The sequence below is a fragment of the Ictalurus punctatus genome, chromosome 19 (assembly GCF_001660625.3).
Source record: "Ictalurus punctatus breed USDA103 chromosome 19, Coco_2.0, whole genome shotgun sequence".
NCBI classification, from domain to species: Eukaryota; Metazoa; Chordata; class Actinopteri; order Siluriformes; family Ictaluridae; genus Ictalurus; species Ictalurus punctatus.
In genome coordinates this window covers 9,456,438-9,475,077 of record NC_030434.2, presented here as the reverse complement: position 1 = coordinate 9,475,077, position 18,640 = coordinate 9,456,438, and the positions used below count along the sequence as shown (strand labels likewise).

Sequence of the window (18,640 nt, the reverse complement as noted above, 5' to 3'; positions counted from 1 at the left end):
GCCCAGCACTTTTGTGATATTTTCATGCAGAACATGTCATTCAGCAAGAACACATTTAGTTCTCAAAGAACAATATTGATTTGGAATGTAATCTGTATTATATGAGAAGGAAAAACAACAGCAGGTCACTTCAACACCGATCCGAGAGAACACACGAACTGGTGTTACTGTATTAAGTTCTGCTTTCATAAGTGTCCACCTCACATTTTTACAGGAGAATAACGAATCTTTCCGGTTGAATCGTTTACGTAAACGAACTCCACTTCACTCCATTATTCACCTTTTGGATCACTTGCTTCACAGACTATTCGTTATATCAAAGTATGAAGCGTGTAAAAGAAACCAACAGTACTTTAGTCTAAGGTATACAAAAGGATTTTAACATGGAAAATAGGGGGGAATTAAACATTTGGTATAAACACTAGATACCCAGTTCACTACAAGTTTCTGTGAGAATCAATGACTCGGCGTATTTACAACAAATGTGTCGCAATATCAGTGTTATCCTGGCACACTGCAAAGCACTACGGTTGATTTCTAGCCCCTTAATTGTTTCTAGTCATGGACAATAATCTGCAAGGACCAACAAACTGTAGGGAAAAAAAAAAAAACTCATCATAAAATAATAAACCAACTTTAAAAATGTTACAGCGTCAAACTAACCATATGAAGCTTGCTTGAGGAGAGTAGCTGGTGATCTTGGGATTTTTGGCGTAGGTGAAGGTGCTGTCGCTCACGACGACGGAGGTGCTCTCGCCGTATTTCACTGTGACTCGGAGTGGCCCCGACGGAACCTGAAGGTTTTTATACGGACCTGTCTTGCATGTGATTTGAGGTCCGAAGTCAAGGCTGCAGTATGGACGCAGACAGAGAGAGAGAGAGAGAGAGAGAGGAAAAATACACATATTTACAGAGAGACATACGCTACATTCCAGAACAGGTATTGACATACACGTACTAAAAAGCAGGTGGAAACTGATGAACTATTTCTTAATCGTCTCTTGCGGATAAGCTCATGACTCAGTCTGTTACTCACACTTCACAGGGCACTTCTCCCACCGTGACACTTATGTCATCTTTAGAAGCCGTGTACAGGTCTTCACCTGAGATGGTGATAATTGTCCCACCGTCTTGTGGACCTTTTGTGGGGTGCACCTCCTGAGGCATGGGGTTCTGGAGAAGACAAGATGGAAAAATTGACTAAATCAGGGGATGTGAATGTTGCTGGCAGACCAGTTCTTGAGCGGAGAAATGCACAGCAGAGCCAATAAACGTATTTCAAAAACACTATAGTTCAGCGACTCTAGTTTTCTCAACAAGAACCAGCGACGCTTCTGAGGCGGGTCCTCTGTAAGAGCTTATCCAATCACTTCCATTTATGTCAACTGTAAGCTGAAGGCAGCTCATTGGACCATAGACTAGCTACAGCAGGGCTAAAGGCATTAGTGTTTTTACTCTTATTATAGCTAATTGATGATGTAGCTTGTTTGTTGACGAGAACTAGTTCACAACAAATCCCTCATCTGTTCAGATTCCATTGTGCTACTACACCAGGCAAAAATAATGGAATCACCACACTTGGAGGATGTTCACCTGGATTTTTTTTTTTACTTCGTAACAAATAAACATTTATAAAAAAATTTAAGTTTAGACATAGCTGAATGGGAACAGCCAACATCTTTTACCACACCCTGTGTCCGTTTTGCTTCTTGAAGGATTTTTATCATCTTTTCCATTGTTTCAACTGACAACTCTCGTGTTGGAGCCATGTTGCCTTTCAATTAGCCAAGTTCAACAGCTTGTTAAGGTCTATAAGCACTCTCTTAACTGCAACCTAATTTGCATTTTCAGACTTGTGCTAGTATTCGATTTAGAAATGCAAATTACAAGACATTGAGTGATTCCATAATTTTTTCCTCTAATTGAGTTGGGGGAAAAAAAAAAGAAAAAAAAAAACACGCCATTAATTCAAATAAATTCATTTAATTTGTTTGAGGGAAAGTTTTAAGAAGTCAGAATGTTCAGCTATTAAACGAAAATTGTTTGACGTCATATCTATGTTTGTTATTTGCCCAGAAGTTTTAAAAAAAAAAAAAAAAAAAAAAAAAAAGCCAGATGAACGTCCTCTGTGTGTGGTGATTCCATCATTTTTTGCCAGGGGTTGTAATCAAATTATTGGTTATTTTGCAAAACAATATAACCACTTTGATTTGATGTTTCTTATTTATAGCTATGAACTAATAACAAATGCATAAGAATTAAAATCGCCATGAAATCAAAATAGAAGTTTTGTGGCTCTTAGTATGAATATGTTAGCCTGAAGGTTATCTATAAGCTTGTGTGCTCCAAAACGAGGACAAAAATTAGCATTTAGAAGATGAAGTATGAAGATGAAGTATGAATTAAATTTACCCGTCTCTTTCTACCACCATAACGGATCAATTTTTTTATTTTGATGACTTCACTCTACACTTCAGATTCTCATCATATTTTCTGTCCAATCAAATGCTCTCAAGTGTCCCACCCCCAACAGTTGTAAGTTTCCTGACTGTAAGGTAACCTAAATGTTATTGGCTGTTTAAAAAGGGGGTGGAGTCACTCAATATGTCCCGCCCTGACTTCCTGCTTCAGTGGAAATGACATCAACACATCGAATAATGCTAAGTGTTTCAAGGTGCTTCGCGGGGACTTTAAAAGGTAATAGTTGTAATCACTCGGTCATGTTAGTTGCTTTTCCAGATGTTTCCTAGCAAGACATTTTGTATAACTGGACTTTTACAAATTTTAGTTGAGAAGTCTAAATCATCTACTGATGAAAAAGGCCAACACTCAGGTAAGCAACCACAGCATATGGATCTCTGCTGGGATCTACATCAAGAACATCTGCGTTTTAGGTCTAAAAGCCATGATCAGCTTCTTACTTGTACCTTCAGTGAATTCACTATCGATTATCATCTAAACAATGCTTTGTTTTGTCGTTGTTTTTTTAATTTGAGATTTCTAATTTTCTGTTTGTTCTGGGCGGTTGTGCTTGGGTGGGACGGTATTGGAACTAGGTGAAGTCAGGTAACAACATGCAGAGTTAGGAAAGCGCCTGGGTCAGCTATTCGCTTTACCCCACACAAAGTGAAACTTCTTTCCTGCTCACTCATCCTTTTTACTGCTTTAAAGAACTGAGCAAAACTGTGCATACCTTGCAATATTGAAAAAACAAACAAACAAACAAACAAAACACACACACACACACACAAAAGAAAGGTAAATAGTGTGGTTGAACTGGAATAATGATCATCAAAGTGTGTGTGAGGGTGAGTGAGTGTGGATGAGCGAGAGAGCGAGCTGATCCGTACCCTGTATGTGAACAGAACTGTGGATTCGCTGACTTCCTTCCCCTCTACCTCCACCCTTACTGGTCCAGACAGCCTCTCATCTGGCAGATCCATCGGAGGGTCAGGCAATGGTCCGATCTTACACACGACACTGACGCAAAGAGAGGGACAGATGTAGACACGCGTACAGAAAAAGCGCTTCCCAGAAATGGCAGCATGAACACATAATAGATTACACATCCTACAGTCATGCTGATCGCATATCCACATATTCTCTAGCCCAACAGTAAAGCAGTACCTAGTGGAGACGGTGTATCGGTCTGCCTGGTGTACACATAGCACATTTGCCACAGTGATTCTCTTGATATCTTCTTTTTTAATCCCCAGATTGGATCCTTTTATAGTAACCGAGATTTGCCCCTCCATGGGTCCGAAGTGTGGTGTGATCTGGAGTGAAAGTGTGGGTAAGAAAACATTCAGAACATGCAATCTGTAAAAAGTAATTGAAATGAAAAACTCCAGGTGTACGTAAACGTTCTATCGACAGTATATATATATATATATATAAAATCGCAAAAGGAATGGAACGTGAAGACATGCAACAATATGATTCGAGAAGGGAAACAAAAAAAGAAAGAAATGAATCAGTGTTTGTGTGCGTTTCTTACATCTGTGATGGTGGGAGCAGGGCACTGCTCGAGCTCTTTCGTACAAAGACTAGAATAAATGCAGGAGTGTGTGGTGTCACACCATACACACTTATATTTCGTGTCTGCGTTTTTACACAGACTGCAGTCCTCACGGCCCACTGAGCAATTATACAGCACCACTGAGACAGACAGAGAGAGAGAGAGAATATAAGTGAATGGAGAGCTCAGTGAGGTAGTACTCTTAGTATTTTGTGTAAAGACGTGATTGGGGAGAAGGGTAAAATCCAGGGGTGCCATAATACATTTTCAGTCCAACTGGAATCATTTCATTCTAGGACCGGCAACGGGTTCACTGCCCGACCATTTCCGCGTTCTTAATACCACCCCCGCTTTCTCGGTTCATTCACGACACTCACGATAGCGGTATTTCACAGGCTGCGTCTGTAAAAGCTCCTGATATGTAAAAACCTCCTTCTAAGCAAGCTTAAAACGACATGCTTTGCCATATATACAAATCTACAGAAGGTAAGGAATACCTATTTGGTCATCTGTCCATGGCAGAGGTAAAACGGCGGATCATTTTTTCCATTTTTAAATTGTTCGAGGTGCAGTTTTCCTAATTTCTGGTCAATCCAAGTGTCAGGTGAACAGCTTGATTGGATATTGGAGATCTCGGCCACACTAAACTTACCCTGGAGTGTGCTGTCAATCCTCTTCTCAGTCTCCTTATCCTTCACAAAGAACGACACGTTCACCTCCGGCTTTTTGTTGTAAGCAAACTAGGCAAAGAAAAACAATCCCGTCAATTATTTCTTTCATATAAACTCATCCTCAAAACAGCTTTTTTTTTTTTTCTTTTTTAAATAAAGAAACACCTTATTTGAAATATGCTATTCTTTTCAATATGGAAACGCTACTTTCATTTTTACTGATACTGCCAGTTCAAATAAATATGGGGCCTGAGGGTGTTTTTGGGGCCTGCAGAAGTTTTAACATGCCTTGACATTTTTCAGTTGCTTTTAAACACATCATTGGCTAAAGTCTAATTACACTGTATTCAGCACAAACAGTGCTACGATAATATGTGAGCAGCATGTATGTACATGTTTGTATTTTAAAATCGCTGAAATAAGGCTATATAAACATGTATTAAACATTTGTTCACAAGTCTTTGAGAACGGGATCTTGTGGCCTAGAGTTTTTGCTACATAATGATGTGAAATCCATCCTCATCACTCGTTCATACAAAACAGTATAGTCATTTAACTTTTGTAAGACACGTTTAGTGTGAGAACGGCTTTATACGAGGTGGCGTTCATCAGCATGAATATTGATGTGGGTCACACCTGAGGAGACACAGACCATTCCCCTGGGCCTATCACAATCAGTACGTTTACATGGACAACGATAATCCGATATTAACCCGATTAAGACGATACTCTGATTAAGAAACTACCGCGTAAACAGCAGATTAAAGTCATACTCGAAGTAAACACAAATGGAATTAAGACGTGTGGAGTATTCCGGTTTTAGTCTCATTATGAGAAGAGAGCACGGCTGCGTCCCAAACCGCGTACTTGCCTACTATAGGCCTGTAGTAGGAGAAATACATGTATCTCGGCTACTACATAGACGGTAAGTACGCGGTTTGGGACGCAGCCCACGGCTTCAAGCAGTCGTCTATTTGAACGTACAGCACGACAAATAATTAACTGCACTTGAAGCGTTCGTAAAAAAAATTTAATAAAAACACCCAGAACTGTATACGGTTCCATAACGAAGACGAACTGTACGTCGATACGTGAAATTCTGGAGGGACGTCGGACGGCGTGGTGCAGCGCGGTGACGTAATGACGTGTGCCGTTAATCTAATTATGTTCTATAACATGTATGACGGGTACATGAAAGGAGTATTCTAAAAGCAACTCATGTAAACACCTTAATCACATTATTATCTTACTCACAGTAAGCTCAATAATTACATTACTGTCCATGTAAACGTAGTCAGTGAGGAATGTGAGAATTAGAAGAATGAATGTGAGGAGACTTCAATGATTGAATGTATTGTTTGTAGCTTATTTCACAAAATCAAGTTGAGGTTCAAAGTAGTAATCTGATTATACATTTTCTCCACATAAAGACTTTACTTAAAAACTTCAGACTTACACTACCGTTTAAAAAAAAAAAAAAAAAAAGTTTGAGATCGGTAAGATTTTTTTCAATGTTTTTAAAAGAAGTCTCTTTTAAAAACTGCTCACCGAGGCGGCGTTTATTTGATCCAAAATACAGCAAAAACTAATGACATTGTGAAAATTTTTTACAAGCTGAATTTTCGGCATCGTTACTCCATCCTTCAGTGTCGCAGGATCCTTCAGAGATCTTTCTAACATGCTGCTCAAGAAACATTTATTATTATTATTATTATTATTATTATTATTATTATGATGATGTTGAAAACTGATGAAGTGTCCAGTACGCACAGGGAGAGACGAGAATATTACAGAAGGTGGATGGTTTGTCTACCTACGCGTAGCCTACTCGCTCACATAGTATTGCACAGAATCAGGAAAGTGATGATGAAATAAGGCATTGTTGGGGGCGTTTACCGTTTTGCGTAGATCGCCTCAGCACATTAACGTGTGAGATCACGTTAACGATAATCAACTGAGCCAGGAGAAATTGTCTTTAGTTTCAGACAGATTACATTGCAGGAGAATATTTGTTGTAAATGTAAAAGTAGACTTTTCAAGCTTTCTTCAGACATACGTTTCATGTTTGTGTGATAAGCATTCGCTGAGTTTCAGTTCATTTTTTTGACACGTTTCAGACAGATTCTCGCGGAGTCGGAGACGGCTGAAAGCACCAGCCTGTTCATTTTCTTTATTTTACAAAAGCACAAGGTTTTGTTGTTATTGTGAGTGTACGCAAATAAAAGTAGACCCTTTATAGTTTCTAATGATGTCTTACAATTATCTGTGTGGCCAAAAAGGACGGAGTATTGTAGCTGGGTGTAAGATGTAACTGGGTGGGTTAAAAAAAAAAATAAATAAAAAAAAAACGTCACCGTCGGCGATGACATGATCCCCAAAGGGTTAAGGGTACTTTCACATATGCAGCGTACAGCCTGTTTAAATCGAACCCCGGTGCAGACTAAAATACCCAGGCGGAGAGTGTCTGAGTGCACTCGACTGTGAAAGTGATTTGGCTCTAAAATCGACCCAACTGCAGGAAGTAAACCAAACATGTCATATAATACGGGTTGTGTGCAGCATGCTTTATTTTTTGGATGTGAGCTGCTAAACTGACCCGTGAGGCAGAAACTGAACCAAAGCGTAGGAGCTGCAGCGCTGCAGAAACGCAATTCATTCAATGCATGTACAAAATCCTAAAGGAGGTGACAAGTTTATGTAAATACTGTGTTGTGAATTGTCCTGGGTCATTTTTGTAGTTCTTGAACTCTGATGCAAAGGAAAAATTCTATTTCAGAGAAGGGCCAACAAAAGACCCAATATACTGCAGTGTGGGATGAATGAATATAAGGTCCCTAAAAACTGGATGTGTGAACAACAAAGGCTGCATTTAAACAGATTTCATATGTAGGATTTTACATATGATGTTTAAGATGTTCGGGGATATCTAAAGCCTGTATTTTGACATACTGACCTCATAACCACCAAAGAGGAACTTTGAATCCGAAAGAGTCACGTCGCCCACCTGCTTCATGAGCTCGGTGCCGATCTGGAACATTTTCCCCTGAAAGAAGCAGAAAATGAGAAACGCACATGACATCAGTGAGGTGTACTACCTCACTTTGTTTACATTCCAAATGAGTAATTACACATAAGTGTCATTACTTTGTACTTATCCAAATTTTTGCCTTCAAACATGATGGGAGTTTTGAAGCCCACAGGAATGAGTTTTGGCTCCAAGTTCTCAAACTGAGGACACCGGTCACGCTGTAAGACCCAGAGAACCAGATCGAGTCAAATGTTAACTGCAGTCACATACGGTATATGTATACCTACTGAGTTTCATTTCTACAGACAGTGAGTAGAGAATTACAAATGGAGAATCCGGGTATATGAATATGTAGGGGAGAGAATATGAATAACCCCTCTAGAAATAAGGGGCCGAGTACCAATGGTGAAATTTGGCACACAGCTTCAAGATACATTCACCTACAAATCTTGGCCCCAAGCTCCCAAAGCTCTAGCACCACCTACAGGTCAAATTTCAGCCAAATTTCAAAGTACACTTTGAACCGTGTGATCAAGATTGCACTGCCAATCTATGTGTCCCTAGATTCCTTAGATCATGCGGAGTTCAATGGAATTTGACATAAATTTCTGCCTAATTAAGATTTTCAGCCATATTGGATTTTGTTAAAAAAAAAAAAATCTCTATTCCTACTACAAATTTTGTCCAAATTTCACCAAATTTGGGTCATAACATCTTCAGACTAATCCGCACAAAAGTTATTGAATGGAATTTTGATTTTTGAAACCGTTTGATTGTAACAAGCCAACAAATCTGCTGATGAAGTCGCCAAACAAGAAGTGATGCTGTCTCATTAACAACTTTACGCATTGGCATGAAACTTGGTACGTGTCTTCAAGACTATGACCTGAGGCTACACAACAAATTTCATGACAGCACCAACTAGAAAGTTACAATTACATGTAGAAAACGCTTGAATCTAATCAGTGTTTTCGCTACTCCTACTACAGATTACACGCCAAAAGCATCAAATTTGTATCATATCATCTTAAGACAGAGACCCTGCAAATGCTGCTTGCACATTTAATTTTCCTAGTTCTTGTAATGACTTGACTTGCCTTGTAAAGACTTTTATATACAGATATCTGAGCCACTGGCTCTCTTAATGTCTGTATGTGTGATAGAAGAAATAAGGAAGTGGTGGCGCAGTGGTTAAGGCTTTGAGCAAGCGATTAGAAAGTTCAAAACCCAGCATTGCCAAGCTGCCATTCTTGTGCAATAGCTTTAACTCTCAACTATCAAGTCACTTCCTTTCTCAATTGTAATTCACTTGAGATGGAATTGTTTGTTAAAAGTAAATCTCATCACACCTCGTTCTGCTTAATGATGTTGCTCTCCACAGAGTCGTCCTGGTCATTGCACGTGTGAGCCAGTGTGTTCCACTGGCAGCCCCACTGACTCATCACACATGCTATGCACCTGCAGGACAATAAGGGGGTTAAAGACAGATTTGTGTTTCTGTACACAACATTGAAGTTTACTTGTTAGTAGATTTATGCTGGGCCAGGAACACGCCGGCTTATCACTTACGGTGTATTTACTGCATTCTTCACAACCGCCGCACAGTTGTAGAACTTGTATTCGCCGTGTGTTACCTCAATGTCGCCGTTCACCATGATCTTCACAGGCACCGCTACAAAATCTACAGAGGCAGAGAAAATCCGACAGATGAGACACAGCCTGTCCACACACATTATGAATTTTTAATTGCATTATAAATGAGGTATTATTGACAGCAGTGTGTTACAAGTGATTTGTTGTCATGCATTTCTGCTCAGGCTTAACTAATGCTGTAATATTTTCTGACATACTATACGGCAGTGTTATAGTTGTCACTGACACTATGCGTTCCTTTGAGGAAGCAGCCGTTAGACAGCATTTCAGGAGTTCACGTGCATGCTGCAGAGATGAACGGTGTCCAATTAGGAAGACAGCATTAGGACAGCACCGATCCCTCTCCAGGAAAACAATTCCAAAACACAGGGTGCATGGAGATTAAATTAAGTTAGCGTACGGTGTGATCTGACCGGCTGCCGCTGGAACTACATACAAAATCAGCTTGCTCGTTAATGCAAGACCTGAGCATGTTAAACCTCACCGCAGTAGCACAGAGCTAGAGGATATGCTGAGAGGTCAGCGAGTCTTGCCCGAGATAAGTCTCACCTTGCGTCTCAGGTGTAGGTGGAATGTCCACTACATTTGGTAAAGCGCAGATGACTTGACGGTTGTTCATCTCAGCCTGGCTTTCAAAACTACCGAATACACACTTCAGCACATCATTTACAATGCTGGGGAGTGGGGAGAGATTCAACTTCACCTGCATGACACAGTTAAAGCAAGACAAAGATGCAGTGACTCACAGCACACAACTTTATATCACAGTGGCATCACAGGCTCTTCAGGACAAAAGATTACAATTCATGTTTAACGAAACGCCACATACAGATAAGCAAATGGTGATTAAATAGGCAAAAAGTCAAGGAGAACATCATTTTTATTCAATAGGTGGTGTGAATAAGAACCTCATTTATTCACACATGATATGAATTCAAGGGCACAGACAGCCCTACCCAAACTAGACCCAATAAAATACAAAACCTTGAAATGAAACCGAATGATTTGTTTTTTCAGAGAAGCAAAGCATATTCCAACACCAACAGAAACAGAAGGGTGCAATCATACAAAAATCATGGCACTTTCCTCAAACTGTACCCTGCTGTTCTGATGTTCTAAGTCAGGGGTTCCCAAACTTTTCCAGGACAAGGCCCCACAAATGGCATTAACATTTGACCAAGGCCCCCCTTTTTCACGATGTCTTTAAAACCCATTAAAAATACAGATTTCTGAATATATCCCCCCCCTTTTTTTTTTATTAAAAATGACATCTTTACATTACATTCGGAATTGATTTCGTATGTGTGTTTGGCTGTCAGAGTGAGAATTTATTTTTCACACCAAATTGTTGCAGCCCCCCTGGCAGCCCCCACTTTGAAAACCACTGTCCTAAGTCATGCACAGTTCTAGTGGGAGACATTAAAACAAAAATCTAGATGCCTCAAGAGTCATTATATTAGCCAAAAACTAATTTTTTTTTTAATACCCCTCCCCCCAAAAAATCTCGACCAAAAATCTGCACTTACACCTGATCTTACAACTCTGCTCTGTGCACTTTGCTCCTGTAGCACTCAATTTTTAAAGATCTTGTATGGTAGCGCTACTTGTATTGCTCTCCGCTTGATATATCGCTTTGCTTGTATTTCCTCATTTGTAAGTCGCTCTGGATAAGAGCGTCCGCTGAATGAATGACTGCAAATGTAAATGTAGATGAATCATATCTGACCTGGTTGGTCTTCTTGCAGCTGAGGCTGGGAGGCTCGAAAGACTGAATGGCTACACACTTCTGGTTGGGGCTCCACAGCCAGGCGTCCTTCTCTTCTCCTCGACTGCATTCCTTTTTTCTGGTGCACCTGCAAGACAAAATAAAATCAATCGATCAAATAAAAAAAAAAACCGTACTAGTATCCCTGAACTGGGCTCGAGTTGTACACCATTTCAAATCCCAATAAAAATCCTCAACTGGAACTGTATTTAAGATCACTTACCGGCCCTCCAGTACACACCAGCCACAGTATGGATCCCTCTGACTCACACACGAGTGGCAGTCTTTCTTCTGTTCACATGCCTGCACTGGAACTTTAGTGATCTGGAAGGGAAACAGAAGTACAGATGTGTTAAAAGAGCAAGTGGATGCCGCAAACCTAGCAGGTTTAAGAAAACAGCTTAGAATGTACGCTAGACACAGTGAAGTTATTGAACAACCTTCTTCAGAGTGGTAATGTACAGATGATCCCTGCTGGAATCGAAGAACATGGATTTGTTAACCGGACTATCAGTACCGTCTCCTGGAAATTTGCCATACACGTCGGCATGACCGGTCAGATGAATCTGCAAAGTCGAGGTTTAGAGAACAGATACAGCGATATAGTAGGTTAACGCTGGGCTAAACAGATCAATTACAATTCACGTTAGCATGCAAGAGGCAGAGTAAGTTTCTGATTTGTTAAACAAGAGGGGGGGGGTTAAATAAATAAATAAATAAATAAATAATATCACCTTAAGCACTTCTCCCATGTTAGTGCCTACGAAAGCCACAGTGTTGTTGTTCACCACGGACACGGCCACAGACGTTAACAAGCTTTTCCTGGCATATATAGGGCTGGATCTTAAAGCGTATTCGTCTGTAGTGGCCAAAGGAGACGGCAAAAACTCGGCTCCACAAGGGTACGTGTTGTATATATTCTGTTGGACACGTGCGCGCACACAAACAAACACATACACACACACAACGTTTTAATTTATGTCTTGAAATAGAACTTTTTTTTTTTTTTACTTATTGTTTACCTCAAATTATCCCAAAAGAATCATTTTCTGCATGCTTCCGCTGAGACTCATGAAGCCAGCCGTCACATCTCAGAAGAAAGTGCTATCTATTTTCTTCTGCATACGTTAGCTCACAGACACCCACAACTGGCTAGTGCCGCTCTGTTATTGACAGGGGAGAGAGTAATGCCACCTAGACGATATGGCCCATCCCACTTTCTTGTACTCCTGGCAACTGATGTACAGCGGTGCCACTAAATGGCGAATGCTTTTCTGTTGTGCTACTGAGGAGCTTAGCAATGTTTTATTTAATACACTTCAGAGAAATTATACATGATAAGAATTGTAGTATTATTTTACAACTTTTTTTTTTTTTTTTTTTTTTTTTTTTTTTTTTTAAATGTGGCAAAATTCCTGGCAACCCTAAAAGATGAAAAATGCTTCTTGAAAAAGTATTCAACCACGTGATAGAACCACCTTTCAGGTGGGGTTCAATACTTATGCAAGCAGAATTTTTCCGTTTTGGAAGAATTTGAAAATACTTGCTGAACAAGAATTCATTTTGATTTTGAGAAAAATTCACTGTAAGAGAATGTGAACTTACAATAAAAATACTGACAGGAGGAATGTGTGTATATCATTTGTTATTCAGACAAATGTAATAAATTCCTGAGGGAGTGAATTTTTTTTGCGAGCTATACTATATGATTATAAACACTAAAAATACCATATATGATATAGCGGGAAAATCTCTAAAGAATGGCGTTGTGCATCCCTGATGGAAACATTTAAAATGGTAATGGTTCCAGAATTAATATTGATCCCTGGATTTGCAAAACATATACAGACATATACACACACACACTAATATATATATATATATATATATATATATATATATATATATATATATATATATATATATATATATATATATATATATATATATACATATATATATATACATATATACACACATACATACATACATACACACACACACACACACACACACACATATATACATACATACATACATACACACACACACACACACACAATTCTATTATTTTCGCTATACATTAAAGACATTTGGGTTTGAGATTAAAAGATGAATACGAGACGACAGATCGGAACTTTCATTAGTTCATGTGGAACTTTCCACATATTTACATCTAGGTGTGTCAAACACCATTTGTTTGAACCCACCCATTTTTTCAAGTGATCAAAAATATTTCAACTGATTCTTCTGGAACTATTTCCAAATGTTGGAAATATTGCGACTGATGGGTGTTTGTTGCTGCCCAGGTTGTACCCTGTCAAATTGATTGTTTAAATAATTAATAGCTCTGAATGTTTACGCTCGGGTTGAGCCCTGGGTTCCGAGTGTGAACGCTGCATTTGCTGTTAAAAAGGATAAACCAACATGAAGGCCAGAGAGCTAAAAAGAGGGAAGATCTTTCAGAGCCATTTCACAAACAATGGGCATGCAGTAGAAAGAAACCACCGATGTACTAACAACCAGACATGGAACATGGTCAGTCAAGGTAAACAACGGCAGTTGACCGGGCACAGGGGTGAGAAGGTATCACAATCCACCATCGAGGAAGACCTCAAGTGCAGAAATGTAGAGGCCAAACCACAAGATGCAAACCACTCATCAGCAGTAAGAATCAGAACGCCAGATTGGAATTCGAAAATAAATACAGAGACGAGCCACAAAAGTTCTGGAACCAAAATTAACCTCTAGCAAAGTGATGGAAAGGACAAAGTGTGGAGAAAGAAAGGATCTGCTCATGATCCGAAACGTACAAGCTCATCTGTGAAACATGGTGGAGGTAGCGTCATGACTTGTGCTTGCATGGCTGCTTCTGGAACAGTCTCACTAATCTTTATTTATGAAAGGACTCATGATGGAAGCAGCAGAATGAATGAATGAATGGGGGTGGTTCGGGGGGGACGACAAGTCCATCACCAGGCCTTAACTCAAGTGAGCAGCATTTCATCTCCTGAAGAGGAGACTGAAGGGAGAAAAAATAGGAGGTTGTGGTAAAAGCCTGGAAGAGCATCACAAAAGAAGAAAAACAGTTTGGTGATTGAAGCAAGGGATATGCAACCAAATAATAAGTCTTCTTTACTTTAAGACTCATCTGTTCCTATACTTTTGCTCGCCTAGAAATCGGGTAGTTGGACACAAAAGGTTCTATGTTTATTGCTGTTGAACACATCCGGATGTGAATTCCAGGAAATAAAAGCTGAAATCCTAAACTCTCGTCACATACCCATCTTTCGACCTCAAACCCAAATGGATTCAAACATGAATTGGCCTCGCCATTCCAATAGTACCCGAGGGGACTGTATTAAAAAAAAATGAAATTAATTGAATACAAAACTATATGGTGTCTATTTAAAGCTCATATCGCTCATCACACATTTTCCATTACATTGATTTTTAATACTAAACGATATATTGATTTCAATCACACTTGTGTACACATTTGTTTTAGAATATGAAGGAGGGGAAAATGAACATACAGGACAAGCCAACACACTCACCCCTCTCACAGAGCAAAGCTGATCGTTTTTGGTAGAGTAGGGTGAGGTGACCGCTATGGGCTTTGTGCCAATGTTTTCTCCTCTATAACATGATTCGATGGCCTCTTTGAGCCTGCGGTTGATGCTGCTCAGAGGATACATGCAGAGTGCTGAATCCAAGCTATCCGCTTTGCTGAACACCGCAAACAGCACCTTATCGTCTTCTGGTAAACTGCCACTGGAGCTGAGGTTTTGGGCGAGAATTGGGCCCGGAGAGGTCAGGTATGCTGCTTGCACCTTGTTGTAGACATTGTCTCCACCCGTGCTGCAGTTGAGCTGAAGCTCTATGTAGGAGTAGTAATTCTGGTCGTCGTCACACAGGCGAGCCACGAAGCTGAGCTTGCGGTTGTCACTGGTGTCCTTTGCTCGCGAGAACAGAAAGTAGACGTAGCCTTCGTGCTTGAACGCGAAGCGGAAGTCGTGCTGGTACCGCTGCATGTACGGGCCCGCCTGCACCGTGGAGGTCTCCACGATGTTCTCGAATATGTCCATGTCATCGTTCATTTGCAACAGACGCGTGCTCACCAGCTTCACGCTGTCCGAGCTGCCGTAGCCTTGGGCCACTAGGAAAACGCTCAGCTTTTTTTCTGGGTCTGCGTTTTTGACTTTGGTAAAGGTTGAGATCACACCCACAACCGAGACCGACCTGTCCGGCGTGGCCACGTACGTTTTCTCTCCCTTGGTGTCACTGTAGTACACGTGCTGCTCAACGTTACTCAGATTGAGCAGGGAGCAGATGCCGCGGAAGATACTGCCGCACACCACCAGCGTGCCGTTAGCCGAGTTCACCAGCAGAAGCTTGTTGACGTTGTGCGTTTCCACGGCCTCGGCGCACTGGGCAGTGATGGGTGGAGTGCAGTTCGGGCTGTCTTTCTTGGGGCCTGTCTGAGCTGTGCTCTCCTTCTGTAAATTAGAGTCCAGCTGGTAGACGGCGTCGATGGCGCCCAGGTAGATTCGGCCTGTGCGAGGGTCCTGGACCACGTTGTTGATGGTGGTGAGGGAGGAAAAGTGGGTGTGAGGCTGATCGCAATCAAAGTGGGCGACACACAGCAGCATCAGGAGTGCTGCCACACGCCACCATGCCATTTCTAAAAGAAAGAAAGAAAAAAGGACATGCTTGAAAACATGGGACATGGAGAGATAACATGGGAAACATTCATCCATCCACTTTCTGTACCGCTTATCCTACACATGGAAGAAGTGCCAACCCATCGCAGGACACAATCACACCCCCATTCGCACACTACAGACAATTTAGTTCAGCATACACCACATGCCTTTGGACTGGGGGAGGAAACCGGAGTACCTGTAGCTGCAGCAGTTGTCAGGTTATGTACGCTTATGTTGAAGTTATCATTTGGTGAAAAAGAATAATATACTACGACCTTTTTATTCCACCCGTAGACCTGTTACTATGTTCTGTACACGTAATAAAAACAGTCATTGTTCATTGTGCAGCCATTTTGTCTGAATTCTTAGTGGACAAATGATATATCCATGGACAGGCACTATATTATTATTCTGCATAGGGTGGAAGTAGTGTGAGGTGAATGTCAGAGAGCACCACTCATCATGGCTGAAGCGGAGTCCGAGATGAACGGTATCACCCTGCTGGGATGCTTAGGCTTGTTTTAATCAGACGGTCCGAGTTCACACCGTATTAGGAAGCTGCATCCGAAACGCTTCCTTTATAGAAGTGTGTCAGATGGTGCAAAGTGCAGTGACACGTTCTGGATGATGAACGTCGTCAACGTCGCTCTTGTGGGCGTAGCCCAGTATCAAACTACAGCATGTAGACTATAAGGGGTTTGATAAAGCAAACGCCACTCATTACTTAAAAATGCCTGGTTCTATAAGCTCACACACACACACACACACAGACTTTCTATTGATAATGCTGAAGACAGGATCAACACATTCCCGTCCTGGAGATTTTAAAAGCATGATCTGCCTCCTGCTAGGAGCAATTCTGGGAGTCTGCGTGAGGCTGATTGCTCAAGTGTTGATTACTTTCTGCCCCGTCGTTTGTTCTGGATTTAGAATATTCACAGACGGGTTTCAGTCCTCCTTCGGTCCATCCATGCGGTTACGTCTTTTGTCTGTGTTTCTTCAACAAAGATGTTTGGAAGCGTCCCATCAGCGTGGGTTTGGACTGCGGACTATTGACCAAAACAACAGGAGACGTTCCCATACCGCCAGCGCACTCAAAGTCCTAATGCTCGTTTATTTAAGAGAAAGGATCAGCACCAAATGTTCTACATCCCAAGATCACGCTAAGCCCAACACATCCCAGATGATATGTCCATGTTAAAATATCTTAAACCTTTTCTTTTATCCCTAGAAGGATTTGCTACAGGTCTAATCACACGCAGGTGAAGTGAAACACTTTGGGTGTTTTAAAGGAGTGTGCAGGTGAAACGTTCCCCACACAATAGGTTTGAAGGAACGCCCTTAACCCTCTCGGCCGTTCCTCGTGTGCATGTGTGTGCATGTTGTGTCGCACGAGACGGCCTTTCAGAAAGAATGTGCTTGATAGGAAAGCTCTGTGTGAGACTGTGACAGTGTGTGTGTGTGTGTGTGTGTGTGTGTGTGTGTGTGTGTAAAGAGGAATGGAGGATAGAGAGATGGATTTGTGCGTAAGGGAAATGTCGCTGGAATGAAGCAGTTACTGCACTTTTACAGTCACACGCTGTATGCCAACAGCAGGTTCGCTAACAGAACTTTATGGTGTGTGTGTGTGTGTGTGTGTGTGTGTGTGTGTTATTCACTGCCCCTCAGATTGTAGCCGGCAGACATGTACTGTCCTATTCATTTCTACATAAAAAATGCCCCGCTCTCAGTTTCTCTCTCTCTCACATACATGTGCACACAAGCACACACTTTCTGTCCCTCTCATTGTCTCTCTCTCTCTCTCAATTTCCCTCTTTCTCTATCTCACTTTGTCTGTCTGTTTCTCAGTCTCTCATTTTCTCTATGTCTCCGTCTCTCCATCTCGGTGGTCTTCACTTTCTCTCAGGTTCTCGCTCTGTCTCTCAGAAACGGAGAAAAATGATCTGTCTCTTTCTCTTTCTCTCTCCATTACTGACGTACTCCACTCTCTCTCTCTCTGTTATGTCATATTATATTATCAATTTCTGTCTCACTTCCTGTCTGTCCGTGTCTCTCTGTTATGTCTCTCCTACTCTCTCAATTTCTCTCTGTTTCGGTCTCACCGCGTCTGTCCGTGTCTCTCGCTCTCTGTTACCGTCTCTCCTACTCTCTCTCCATCAGTTTTTCTGTCTCTATCCGTCACTTTCTCTCTCTCCATTCCTGACACTCCCACGCTCTCTCTGTTATGTCATATATCATATTACCAATTTCTCCGTTTCGGTCTCACTTTCTGTCTGTCCGTGTCTCTCCTACTCTCTCGCTATCAATTTCTGTCTCACTTTCTCGGGCTGTCTGTCTCTTTCACTCGCTCTCTCTCGCACGCCGTCCTCTAATTACGGTGCTTTTGCGGATGGGAACTCGGAATGACTGACAGGGGTGAGGGACAGAGTTATTTAAAGTCAGGATGGGATCAGAGCGGCTAAAGCTTCGACACACACGTGTGTCTGAACAAAACATCACAAACTGTCTAACAGAGGGGGCGAAAAACTGAGGAAGGCCAAACTGTACTTACTAGCAGAGGGTAATGGCTCTAGTGCCCCTGCCCTGCGTGTGTATGTGTGTGTGTGTGCGTGCATTCCAGCAGGCTGCAGTCATGGGGCGGATGAGGACAAAGGTTAAAGTAATTGATCTTTGCAAACACAGGAAGTGCTGATGAGAACCGACAAACAAATAGTTCTTAAATCTAGCGGCTGTAAATAAATTCTATACAATGGGTACAGACACGTCTACGCGTCCGAGAACGTATCGATCCGCATCGGG

General features: G+C 41.4%; 1 protein-coding gene across 5 annotated transcripts in view; it reads right to left on the bottom strand.

Annotated features, from left to right (window-relative positions):
- Positions 1-18,640, bottom strand: part of plxnb2a.1 (plexin b2a, tandem duplicate 1) — a 118,655-nt gene that overhangs the window by 12,378 nt on the left and 87,637 nt on the right. For all 5 annotated transcript variants that reach the window (XM_053688440.1, XM_053688441.1, XM_053688439.1 and 2 more), the window contains 16 exons: positions 14,693-15,819; positions 11,870-12,055; positions 11,576-11,701; positions 11,359-11,459; positions 11,097-11,223; positions 9,920-10,073; positions 9,287-9,398; positions 9,067-9,175; positions 7,834-7,935; positions 7,643-7,732; positions 4,671-4,758; positions 3,998-4,158; positions 3,628-3,776; positions 3,351-3,480; positions 1,037-1,173; positions 664-849 (listed from right to left, as the gene is read on the bottom strand). In XM_053688440.1, coding sequence (XP_053544415.1) covers positions 664-849; positions 1,037-1,173; positions 3,351-3,480; positions 3,628-3,776; positions 3,998-4,158; positions 4,671-4,758; positions 7,643-7,732; positions 7,834-7,935; positions 9,067-9,175; positions 9,287-9,398; positions 9,920-10,073; positions 11,097-11,223; positions 11,359-11,459; positions 11,576-11,701; positions 11,870-12,055; positions 14,693-15,817 — 3,083 coding nt within the window. In that variant the 5' untranslated portion in view covers positions 15,818-15,819. The remainder of the gene's footprint in view (positions 1-663; positions 850-1,036; positions 1,174-3,350; positions 3,481-3,627; positions 3,777-3,997; positions 4,159-4,670; positions 4,759-7,642; positions 7,733-7,833; positions 7,936-9,066; positions 9,176-9,286; positions 9,399-9,919; positions 10,074-11,096; positions 11,224-11,358; positions 11,460-11,575; positions 11,702-11,869; positions 12,056-14,692; positions 15,820-18,640) is intronic.